The sequence below is a fragment of the Bipolaris victoriae genome, assembly GCF_000527765.1.
Source record: "Bipolaris victoriae FI3 unplaced genomic scaffold scaffold_38, whole genome shotgun sequence".
NCBI classification, from domain to species: domain Eukaryota; kingdom Fungi; phylum Ascomycota; class Dothideomycetes; order Pleosporales; family Pleosporaceae; genus Bipolaris; species Bipolaris victoriae.
The window spans coordinates 109,964-121,988 of record NW_014575354.1 but is presented as its reverse complement, the minus strand read 5'-3'; the positions used below and the strand labels follow the sequence as shown (position 1 = coordinate 121,988).

The 12,025-nt window shown below is 54.1% G+C and overlaps 4 protein-coding genes across 4 annotated transcripts; 3 read left to right on the top strand and 1 right to left on the bottom strand.

The window, feature by feature from the left end:
* Window positions 1-295: 295 nt before the first annotated feature.
* On the top strand, window positions 296-3,277 carry COCVIDRAFT_98212 (hypothetical protein; the record flags this gene model as incomplete). Its single annotated transcript, XM_014701596.1, has 1 exon — window positions 296-3,277. One exon carries the CDS (start codon window positions 296-298, stop codon window positions 3,275-3,277), a length of 2,982 nt encoding a protein of 993 aa, XP_014557082.1.
* Window positions 3,278-5,620: 2,343 nt separating this feature from the next.
* On the top strand, window positions 5,621-8,016 carry COCVIDRAFT_15626 (hypothetical protein; the record flags this gene model as incomplete). Its single annotated transcript, XM_014701542.1, has 2 exons — window positions 5,621-6,863; window positions 6,917-8,016. 2 exons carry the CDS (start codon window positions 5,621-5,623, stop codon window positions 8,014-8,016), a joined length of 2,343 nt encoding a protein of 780 aa, XP_014557028.1.
* An 896-nt stretch (window positions 8,017-8,912) lies between these two features.
* On the top strand, window positions 8,913-10,363 carry COCVIDRAFT_98153 (hypothetical protein; the record flags this gene model as incomplete). Its single annotated transcript, XM_014701595.1, has 2 exons — window positions 8,913-8,969; window positions 9,044-10,363. 2 exons carry the CDS (start codon window positions 8,913-8,915, stop codon window positions 10,361-10,363), a joined length of 1,377 nt encoding a protein of 458 aa, XP_014557081.1.
* Window positions 10,364-10,483: 120 nt separating this feature from the next.
* Window positions 10,484-11,956, bottom strand: COCVIDRAFT_26256 (hypothetical protein; the record flags this gene model as incomplete). Its single annotated transcript, XM_014701559.1, has 1 exon — window positions 10,484-11,956. One exon carries the CDS (start codon window positions 11,954-11,956, stop codon window positions 10,484-10,486), a length of 1,473 nt encoding a protein of 490 aa, XP_014557045.1.
* Window positions 11,957-12,025: the final 69 nt, after the last annotated feature.

Genomic DNA, 12,025 nt, shown 5'->3' with positions numbered 1-12,025 from the left:
AGAATACGCGTAGAGCAAGATGGGTCTATATGCAGCAATTGTAGGATTTAGGCAATCAGTAGGGCGTTTCTTTTTGGCCAATCTCTTTGTGAGTCGTCGCGACTTGTTTGCGCTGTCGACGCGTGAGGTCACTAGCGGCAGGCAGACGTGGGAGGCGCAGCAGGGGACCCCTGTCGGGCGGTGCTAGTGCGTCTCGGAACTGGAGAGTGCAGTTCGTCATTATCCTAGTCGGAAAAAGTCAAGACGATGCCGCCGTCACGAGCATTCACCTCCACCACCCATTCGCTACCCCTCAATGAGCACTGCGCATACATGCTTTCGCAGCGCCCTCACACAGGCATTCCGGACCAACACTCGCGGGATTGCTGCTTCCTGTTCTGTGGCCGCATTTCTCGTTCCGACGCTCGCCAAACCCTCCAAGCGCACCTTTGCAAGTGGAAAACACCGTTCCAACCACGCACAGCCATCCCTGTCTCTCCCGGATACACATGTCCACGATGAAGCCGCTTCGACACGTCCAAGGAAGCCAAGAGAAGTCATCACATCGCAGATACCCTGCCCGCAGCCAGAAGCTCGTGGTGACATCAAAGCATGGCTTGCTGTCCTTGAGCCCTTCCTCCCAGCCCACTTGCGACGAGAGCCTTCAGACAGCCCCGACATATCGGTGAGCTCATTTGACCTTGCCTATGTTCTCAATTCGGCCCAAGCCGCCTCTGTGGATATTATCAGCCACATAGGGCTGGTTGAGGGTCGGTGGCAGACTGTGGTTTGGATGGTCAAGAAGCTTGCAGAGGATAGACAACACTCGGCCGATACTGCTCCTCAGATTCAACAGTACTCAGATGTTATGTGGCAGGGATGCGAGTACCAGAGTATGAAGGACCTGACCGAGAGGCCTCTGGTACTCCAGCGAAGCCCATCATCACAGAGGTCGAAGTTCCCTTTGGATGCAGCAACTTCTGCTCCGGAGTCGATCAGATATCGGAACGTCACGATAAAGCGAGGGTTGGGGCAGCTATGGAGGAGCCTGGGGAATATGATCTTGACAGCCACGGAGCAAGGCAGTGCTGGGCAGGAGACCATTATGCCTCATGTCTTGCAGGTGATTGCATATTTGCATCATATAGGTCTTATCCCCGACTCGGTCTACACATATCGCCCCCATGAAGACAAGCATGCGCTGCAGCAACCTCCGACTATCCATATGCTATCATCCCAGATCCTTACGGCGCTGTCAGATGCGACGTGGAAAGCGCATGAGTCTTCAGTCAAGACAGCAAAGGATCGGGCCAATGCTCAATACTTTCTTGGGCACGAAATACCGGGATCTCGTTACAAGGCCTACGTTACAGAAGTGACGCCAGAGCTATGGCTGGAGCTTGTGCTTTGGTCCTGTCTACATGGTGGGTGGGTATTGGACGGAGTCTCCATCTTGGAGCAAGTGGCAACTAAGAAAGGAGAGCAAGGGTGGGCACTCATCAGCTGGCGGGAGATTATGGAACAAGAAGAACAAAAGAAGCCAATGCCTACAAGGAGTTGGAGTCTGTTTCCAATGTATGAGGATGCATCAGCAAGCCCCGAGGACCGAGCACGAACACGCAAGACTATAAGCGGCGAGGTGGTCACAGCATTTGTAGACGGACTTGTAAACCAGTTGCGACTTGGAGTGGGCACCCGCGGCGCTAATCCTGAGCAGGTGGTTTCGTCCATCAAAACGCTGAAGACGCTTCTTGACGCCGACAACCTGAGTCTCGGAGCTATGGCTTGGGACTCGATCATGGCGCGGCTAATTGAGTCTGGTGGCTTTGTACCTGAGAAGCGACCTGAGGTTTTATTACGCATCTTTAAGCTTGCACCAGGATTCGGAGCTGAAGTCGGCACTGCAAATGCAGCTACTCAACGGAGTACTGAGATCCCCTACTTCTTTGAGCCAACGACATTACCATTGAGCCTGTTGCACCGCACTATGCGAGCATTCATCAAAAACGGAGACATCAATGGTGCCATGGAAACCTTGTCGCTCCTCCAACGACACGCAGACGACAACAAGCAGAGATCTGTGCAAGAGTTTTTCACGTTTTTGAGAAACAGTCCGCAGTTACGAAAGGATGAGCCGTTTACGAGCAGGCTACCCCCTGTCAGCTTCCCAGCCTTTGACACCAAGCTTCCCGTGCCACTTCTAGCGCAGCTGCTAGACTTGGCGACAGAATTGAAGATGTTTGACTTTGGGCGATGGCTACTCTTCTCCGGAGACCTGGACGGTCCGCTGATTAGCCCTTTGCTGTATGGCCATCGCAACATATCAGCATCGATTGTGCGGTTTGGGACGTTGGCTGGGGAAAATGATTTGGTTCTCAAAGTGATTCAAAAGGCTGGGATATGGAATGAAAAGCATCAACAGCAGCGAATGCCGGCAGAGATTCTGACGGCTCTGCTCTGTTGCCAGATGAGGCTGGGGAGATGGGAGGCAGTGCGGAGCATGCAACAATACGTGGAGCAAAGTGCCACGTTTAGACCTCGGCCCATTATCATCTCAACCTTTGCAGCGGAGCTTCTCCGGACGTCGAGTGGTTCTGAAGAGAGCAGACGCGAAGCCCAAGAAAGCTTTACGGGGCTGCTGTTTGGATGGGAACGCATCATCTTGCAGAACATGCGGGATGAGCTCAACTGCATACTCTCCGTCATGTCTACTGTAGATGGTTACTGGAAAGAGTACTGCTCGCAGTTCTTGGCATTCTCGGCGCGGCACGACATCAAGCTTTCGACGGCCGACTTCAACCGGGTGGTATGCGGTGTGCTTGAGGGCTACGGCAGTGTCAAGGGCAGGGCAATTGTGGAAACGTGGTGCTACAAGCCACCCAAGCGGTTTGAGCCATACAGAGCGCCGGGAGGACTGCCCAACATGGCTCGGTACCGGGTGACTAGAGGCGGAGAGTATGAGGATCGTCCCGAGGACATTGAGATTGTGCAGCAGTCTGGGGCAAGGATGATACTGCAGGGACGGGTGCATGCCAACCACGAGACGATATGGGCGATTGTCCGAAAAGTGCAGGAGGAAGTAGCAGCCAAGGAGGAAAGTGGCGAGGGATTGACAGAGGCCACGCGGACTGAAGCGCGGGATACACTGAGGTGGGCGGTACGGCTGCTTTACTATCTAGGGTTCGACTATGAGGACATTGCACGCGATCTCGGTAGCCTCGTTGGGCTTGCAGAGCTCGAGACACGTGGGGGAAGTGAAGAAGCAGAAGGCGGCGAGTGCGAGCAGGGCGAGTGGTGAAAAGGCCAGATTTTCGGCCAGGTGCATGTCGTGTAGGAAAGGCAGATATGATGTGCATGGAATTGCGTAATACAGCCTCTAGACGACGGTGGGTACCTTTTACTGTAGTGCATGCTGTGTATACATACGTGGTTGGTGACTGGGGCAAGGCGAGGCGCGCGTGATGGAGAAATTGGCAAACCCTGAGCGTGTTCGTGGGTTGGGGGCTCCACTAGGGGGCCCCACTTTTTCCCAAGCAGCCGTTGACGTTTTTTGCCTGGGCCAGACCACGGCCGGCCATGAGAGCGAGTGCGTTGGTTGCAGCAGCAAAAAAAAAAGCGAATATGGCCTCATGAAAAGAAAAAAGTCGTGGTAGTTGAGACGTCGGTTGACGTGACTACAGCAGGCCAAGAGGGATAAGACGGCGAATGGGAGGCAGTGGGACCTGTGTCAGTAGAGGGCCGAGAGCCAATCAAGGGCTTATTGGATGGACGGGCTTATGACACGTCGAGGGTAATTGCCAGGCGGCCCCCAGGTCAAGAAAGAGAGAAAGAGAGGGCGAGCCGGGGGAAGGTCTGGCTGCTGATCCAACCAAGAGGCTGTGGAGACGGGAGATGCACCAATGTTCTGCATGCTGCCATCCTTCCTCCCCCACTAATACCAAGCCATGGCCCAGTCCCAGTCTGGAGGGGGGCGGGTAAAAAAAAAGTTGGCTTGACGTCTGCGGGAGGTTATACTTGCAGCAGCAGCAGCAGCAGTGAGGTGAGGTGAGACATGATTGCGGGCGGATGAGGCCGCGGCGGGAAGTAAATTTGAGGTGCAAATAAAATTGGTGGGATTGGCGTGAGTGGCGCATAAGCGAGTGTGCGTGTGTGCTTGGAGGGAAGCGATAGGCAGCAGCAGCATCAGCATCAGCACGAGCAAGCAAGCAACGGCCCGCCGAGTGCGAGGGCTGTCAGTCTCAAGGCTGAGGCGCCGGGGCTACGTCTCCAAGGCCCTCACCGCTTCTTTCCCACACACGCACACACACATACGGGGCAGTGCCTATGCCTATCGATAGACAATGCATCTGGAGGGGCTACAATGCCCGACGACGTCAAGGACCACCATGGGGGGGGGGGGGGTGTTTGGAGGGGCAGTGAGCCGAGCGCTCGACGATGCCATGACGACGACGGCGGGGCCCTGATGAGCGATCTATTGCTGCTCTCTTCTGCTCTAAAGGCGGGCTTGCATCGACGGCGGCGCCAGAGGGCAGTACTAGCAGCAGCAGCAGCAGCAGCAATATGAGTATGTAAGTACATGGACACATGGCTCGCAGGTGAATATGTACGTCGATACATCCCTAGCCAGTCTGCTGTTGGCCGCAGCATGTGCTGACCAGGGCGCTCCGGACAGGCTTGAGCCAATGGGGTCCAGCCGTTAGCAACGATTAGCCCCGTGTTGCCTCATCGCCATGTCCTCGTCCGCATTAGGGCCAGTGGGGCAGTTCGGCCAGACGACCAAAATTTCCAGCGAGGGGCACGCGACAGACGCTGCGGGATGCGCCCCGGCCATGGCCTCTGCACACTGCTCACCACCAATTGCGCGCCAAAAAACAAAAACACCAACGAGCCATTGATCGTGGCATCCGTGGCGGGTGCATTTTACCCGTGTGGTGTGGTGGTTGCTCGACATGGAGTCATCGCTGCAGCCAGGCAGGACTAGGTAGCCCGCCCGGACCATGCGATATGCCGCTAGGGCCAAACTAAAAATTAAACATATCCTTTGCCCTCGCCCGCATCTTTTCTCTCCGCACCAGCCCCAAGACGTCAAAGTCGCTCAGATTCTTACCAGGACCACTCCAGACCCCCCCATCCCTACTCCTCCTTTCGTCGAGACAATGCCGCAGGCACGCGCTGAGCTCTAAACTCCTGGTGCAGCCCCACCCACGGGCTGCATCAGCCCGACAGCTCACGGAATTCCCAATCTCCTCGACGATACCAATACCAGACTGCGTGCAGTACCCTCTGCCCCAATCCGTCCCACTCAATTGGCAATCGTCCCGCCTGCGCTAGCAAAAAATTCCACCATTGTCTTTTGCAGCCCTGCTCCACAGCTGCTGCAAGATCGACGAAGCTCAAAGGGCCCCAGCATAGTTCCCACGCCCTGACACGCCCCTCACAGTACACCACATACATTACACCTACTCTCTCCCACACGCTATCCTTCTTGAACATAACCCCAATTGCGACATACTACCCGCCCTACCAACCACATCTCTCTTCCTCTCCGACACCCTCATTCACCTACTCCACCGCCACCATTTTCATCAAAGGAAAAAAAAACAGAGAGTGAAAAAAATTTCCACAACACAAACAGCCCACCATGGCGCATAGGACACACACCCGACCATCCATGAAGGGTCTTTCAGACCGCCACCAGCAAGACCGCAGCCCATCGCACAACGCTGCCGCAGACATCCACCGCACTCACCAACGGTCCACATCTCCAGACACAATATCAGGAAGCACACACCATTCTGAAGGCCGTGGCGGTGACCAATCCGCCACTGAAGGCGCTGCCGACGACGAAGACGACGAGGACGATGACAGTAGTGCTGTAAAAGATGACGAGTTGGATGATGAGACCGACACCGACGACGTCCCTGCCCGTCCCTTTGGCTTCAGCAGGGGAGGAAAGGGAAAGGGAAAGCAGCCTGCTATCCGCATCGACCCTGTAGATGACGACGAGTCTCACGCTGAAGACGATGAGACCGCGTCCCAAACAACGGGGCTGCGCCTTGTACCCAGCAAGCACCCCGTGAACCAACTACTAATGAGTAATAAGAAACGTACCTTTAGTAATCTCTCAAGCACTTCAGTTCTCTTTGGCGATGACTCGACCGATCAAGAGTCGTTTCCCAGGCGCAAGATTGCTCGCAAACTGAGCAATGCCGCCAGTGTTCCCCTGCTAACCTACACCGACAATGAAGATGCACAGACCAATGACAACGCTATTGAGACCGACGATGAAGACTACAGTGGCGTCAATCTCGTCCCTGATGACGATGAGTCTGACATGGAGCTGATGGAGAAGCAAGAAGAGAGCTACATTCTGCAAGAAGAGCAGCAAGCTACTACCCTTCTCAATGAGTATCGTGATGCTCGCCGCCTCAGCCTTGATAGCTGCCTGAGCGACAACATCTTCGACGTCACTGCTCCCTTGGATGATGCCTTTATGGCGGGGCTTCCTGACTTTGGCTTCACCCCCTTCTTTGAGCCCGAAGCTGTCCCCGCATCACCCGTCCCCATGGCAAAGAGGAAGTTTTCAGACGGCTCTGCCAAGCGTGTCCGCTTCGATGACGATGTTCCAATGTCAGATAGCTCTAGCTCAGAGTCATCGGAGCTCGATAGCAGCATCTTTCCAGATCTCTTCATGGATCAAGACAAGATCCCGCCTAGCTTGCATCAGCTGCTTGAGATGGACAACGATGATGACAATGGAGACATGGCTTCTCCTCAGTCTGACATTTCCTTTTGGGACTTTGAGCAGAACGAGTCTCGTATCACTCAGCTCGACAACTCGGATGAGTCCGAGGGAGAGTCGAGCGAATCTAGCGGCTATGAATGTATGGTAGTGCCCTACGACAACTTTGACCATCTGACTAACATACATTCTCAGCCGACATGGGTGATACCACTGACGAAGAAGATTTTGAAAACGACATTTTGCCACGCACCCCAACCCAAAACAAGTCTGTCTTGCACCGACCCTCTTCAGCACCCGGGTCGCGCGCCAGCACGCCCAAGCCCTTTCAGCGAAGCGCGCGGCCCGTCGGTCGCCAAATTCCCCCTACGCGCGGCATCTTCATCCACGACGAGACTGACCAGGCCATTGCCGTCACTAACCGTGCCACCAAGGCCGTCAGCTTCTATCGTCCTCGCACAGTGCTGATCCCATGGATCCCTCTAACAGACTATCACAGTAGCACTAGCAGCACTGTCAACAACAGCCCTAGGAACTCTGTTGCGCAAATCAACAATGCCTCTGATAGCGAGGTCAGCAACGAGGTCTTCAACAACGGCCTCAGCACCGACATCATGCTCTCGGGTATCTTTGGGTCTGGTCCAAACGACTTTGTGTTTGGAAGCGAAAGCGTCGGTCCTCCCGAGGCTTTCTATCCTTTCGTAAGCATATCCTCCAACGGCAACATGGGCATCGTTGACGAAGACGAGGATGGTTCTTCGAGTGACGATTACGAGGATGACATCAACATTACCGACTTTATGGATTTTGGTTCTGACGGTGATGATACCGATCTCGACGAGGATGAAGATGTCGACGACACTGATGTGCCCGCAACTCCAGCAACCTCACAGGTGGCAAACCATGGCTCGACTCCGGCTGCACCCTCGACTACCACCCCACAAACCCGCAAGAGAACGACCTCGGATGTCATGCTTGAGCACTTTGATCGCGGTGTCGTTACCGCTTTCCGTACCAACCAAAACCGCTACCGCGATGTAGCATCTCTGCCGTCAGACCCAGCAGCTCGAGCCTCGGTCTCACGTCCGGTTCGCTCTGGAAAGTCGGCTGAGGCGTTGATCACACCACTTCGCAAGCGTTCGCGATCAAACCGCGTGGCCAAGTCGCCTTTGAAGAACCACACCAACATGAACCAGAGTTCGCCTCTATCAGGCGTTACTAAGGCTACGGGCCGACTGCAAAGCTCGGTCATGGGCTCCCCTCGAGGACCGCCTCGAATGGGACGCTTTTCCTGAACACACTCATACACACTCGGCGCTGGTTGTCGCCACAAACATCAACCACGGCATGCCAGACGATGGGCAGCAAGGACAAGGAAGAGGAAGAGGTAGGACTAGGGGAGGTTTGCCTACGATGTTACGATACCCACGGCCTTTTACTTCTAGCTGTTCCCCACGGCTATGTCGTTAGTACGGACTTGATCATGCATGTGCATGTTTTCCAAAAGTTCCTCTTGGGCCCTTTAGACGGTCCGGATAAAAGTTGCGGGATACTACTGGCTTTTAGAGCGGAGATTACAGTACGCGGCTACGCACCGGCTTGGTTCGGCTAGTGCAGCCTCGTCGCGCTTCTGACGAATTTCCTTTGTTTTTTTTTCTTTTGTCCCTGATTTACAAGCGACTGTTTATTTCCATCTTCTTCCTATGTGGCTACTTGTTTCCCTCAAAGGAGTAAACAGGCTGTTTTGGGAATGATACCATGTGTTTCACCCGCAAGCACAATCTGAAATGGGGTTTCTGCTTCCTCTGGCGTTTTGGGTTCACGGCTTGCAGGCTGTCGACCTGATGGCGTTGAGAGGCCGACGGGGTTGCTCACGGGTCCATCGTGTACTCTTTTCTTTTCTTTGTATGGAGTCGGGTAATGGGATAGGCAACAGATATGGTGTAGGATTAGGGTCGAGTTCTTTTCTACTGCTGTATTGCTTGAATGAAAACTTTATTCCATGACTTGATGGTTTTGATTGAGTTGTGAAGTGGTGGAGTGATGTGCAAATGTTTAGTGCATGTGGTCTGTGCAAGCTACGTCACAACCCCAAGTGTGGCGCGCGACAGCATGTGAAGATCAAGCGCGTGTGAAAAAAAACCGCATTCTAACAACCACAATCGTCTGCTGTGTAGTATAGCGGGTGGCTATGGAGGAACTCGAAGATGATGTTCACCAGGACAGGTCAATTGTACGGGTTGTAATTGTAAGGTGTCCCCGGCCCGTCGTCGCGACGATTGCATCTCTCCGCCCACGCGTACCAATGATTGAAACATCTAGGACTCCCTCCTTCTACCCCTTCGCATCGCGACATCGCCAGCCCTGCTACGAACATATCTACGCACAGCCCTTCTCTTCATCGCATCCACCATCCTCTTTGGCTTCGCCGTCGTAGCCTATTCATCCTTTTACTACACCTACATCCCCGTCCGCGGCATCGTCGTACCCGTATATCTGCAATACGATCACACTCCGCACTCTCTCCATGCACCCACGCCAGCCGACGGCGTGACAGCCGGCAAGACGACCAAATGGCCGTACGGACTCGCCAACATACCGGGACTGGTCGACCGCCAGAAATACGACGTAGTCGTTGAACTCGACCTGCCTAGAAGCGAAACCAATTTGAAAGCCGGGAATTGGATGGTTGGGCTGGAATTCCGTGGCCCGACGACGCGAGGGCAGGGTGTAAAACACTTGTTGGGCTGGGATGAAGAGTGGAATGTTGAAGACCATAGTCAAGGCGGTGCGCCGGGTACTACTCCCGAGAAGAACATTGTGATGGACGATACTACGACGACAACAACAACAACATCTCAGACTCCTACGGTGCTTGCAAGGAGTAAGAGACCGGCGATACTGACGTACCGGAGTCGTGTGCTCGAAATCATGTACCGTCTCATGCGCCTCCCGCTGTACTTACTAGGCATGCACAAAGAATCCGAACATGTCCGCATCAAAATGATGGAATCGGTCTTGTTCGAGCCTGGTTACCGCAACGTTCCTTCTTCCCTGCGTCTCGAACTCCGGTCCAAACTCCCGCTCGAAGTGTATCGTGCTAGCGTGCATATTACCGCGCGCCTGGAGGGGATACGCTGGGTCATGTATCGCTACCGGATTCTCAGCGGGATATTGGGCATTTTGGGGTTTTGGGGAATGGAGATGGGGGTGCTGGTGGTTACTTGGGGGGCATTTACGGTGCTTAGTTCTTCTTTTTCGTCTTCTTCGCATGAGGGTGAGGATGATAAGGAAAGCAAGGAGGAGGAGGAAAAGAAAATTAAAGCAGAGGAAACGGATCCTGGCACCCCGTTTAGCGAGACTAGTCGCACGTTTCCTACCTTGCCCTCGCAGTATCCCCTTTCGTATAGTTCGTCTGGCGGTGTGAAGCAAGAGGCTGGTAATGAACCTGCGCTTAAAGATATCCCAGTCAAAGAAGAGGCGGAAGCGGATGATGAGGATGAGGATTTCTTACTTGAAGTTCCGTTGCCCGTGGGGGTCGAGAGGGAGGCCGTGTTTACGGATTCAGGGCTAGGAACTGGGTTGGAGAGTGGGGTTGAGAGGGGGGTTGCGAGGAGGAGGGGGGGTGGGAAGGGGGAGTAAGGGTGGGGTTGGTATATATATATATATATTTGTGTGTTTAATTTTGTAAATTCAAAAGAAGAATAATGGGTAACTAGCTATGAAAATGAACTAGTTACATAAAGACAAGGCGGATGTGTTTTACAACATAGGTCTCTCAGCCGCTGGATCCTTACCCCGTGCGAATTTCCTCTCAATCCTTTCTTTTCCCTTGACCATCATTTCTTTGGCTTCGGCATCTGTGATTTGCGTTAGACCGGCTGCGACGTCTTTGTCTTCTCTCTTTAGTGTTTTTGCGCGGATTAGGACTGCGGTGCTGTCTAGCTTCTCCTTGCCTCCCTCGACAACCTTGTTTATAAACTCCAAGTGCTCCTTATAATGCACCTCACTCTCCCCCAGCCCCTCCAACAACACCGCAAAAACATGCGGCATAGCCTCGAACTCGCGCCACGTAACACTTGCCCCCTGCCTGACAGCGCGCTGAGCGAGGACAGCAGCTTCATCCCTCAGCATCTCCTGGCCGATGGAGAAGAACAAGGGCGGACTGCCCGACCAGTCTTGTGCGGAGAGCGGAGACACGAGGGGGTGTAGTAAGGCACTAGCGTCGCAGTAGAGATCCGCACGGGGAGGATTAGCAGGCCAAACATCATCTTTTGGGATATCTCTCTTGTCGGTTTGGCTGGGTGGCGGCAGGTAATCGAATGTGGTTTCGTTTTCTATAGACGGTAACGCCCTCGTGATGTCGATCCAAGGGGAGGTCAACGCCAGGCCAGCCGGAAGCGGTATTTCGACGTCTTTGCCGTGAAAGCGCACCGTAGGCGTTTTTCCCTCGGGCGTGCTCCTGTGAATTTGCAGCAGAAGCTGCAAGAGAGCCGTACAGCACAGTCCTCCCGCCGAGTCCCCTCCAAAGACGATTTTACTAGCTGGCACAGCCTCGTGGAATGCACCGGGCGGCGGCGATAAGAGCGAAAGGTACGCCGTAAACGCATCCAGCAGCGCCGCCGGAAACGGATTCTGTGGCGATAATCTATATCGCACGTTGAATACGCGTCCGCCCGTCTCGCGCGCAATCCGTGCTCCCAACCCACGATACCCACTTGGATCAAGCAAATACATTGCTCCCCCATGAAAATAAAGCACCGTAGTCTCCCCCGTCGTCTCTTTCATCAACGCCTCAAACTTCTCTTTCTCGTCCATCCCCACCGGTTCCCCTTCCCCCTCTTTCGCTGCAGCGCGATACCCATTCCACTCCGCTTCTAGTCCCTTTTGCAGCGGTTCCTCCCATTTTTCTTCTCCAGTACCCATATCTTTGATCGCTTTGAAGACAAGTTGCCGCACATCGTCTTCACCCGGAATAGGCAAGCTGACTTTACTAACCCACATTTTCCCTTTTACACCCGGGTCCCGTAGTGTAAAACGCTGGGTTTTACCGATGGGCTGAGGAGAGGCGTTCGGCCCCATCATCTCGCGTATCATGGTGACGGTGAGCGAGGTTTTCAAGTCCCATTTGCTGGATTGGGGGGTGAGGGAGAGGGAGTGCCAGAGGGCGGTTTTGACGAGTAAGGGGGTTTGTGGGAGGAGGAGTTTGAGGAGGGCTGTGGGTGAGGAGTCCATCTTCTTTTCTCTTTCTCTTCCCCTTTTCTCTTTCTTTCTTGTTGTAGTGGAATCTGAGAGTCAAGTATG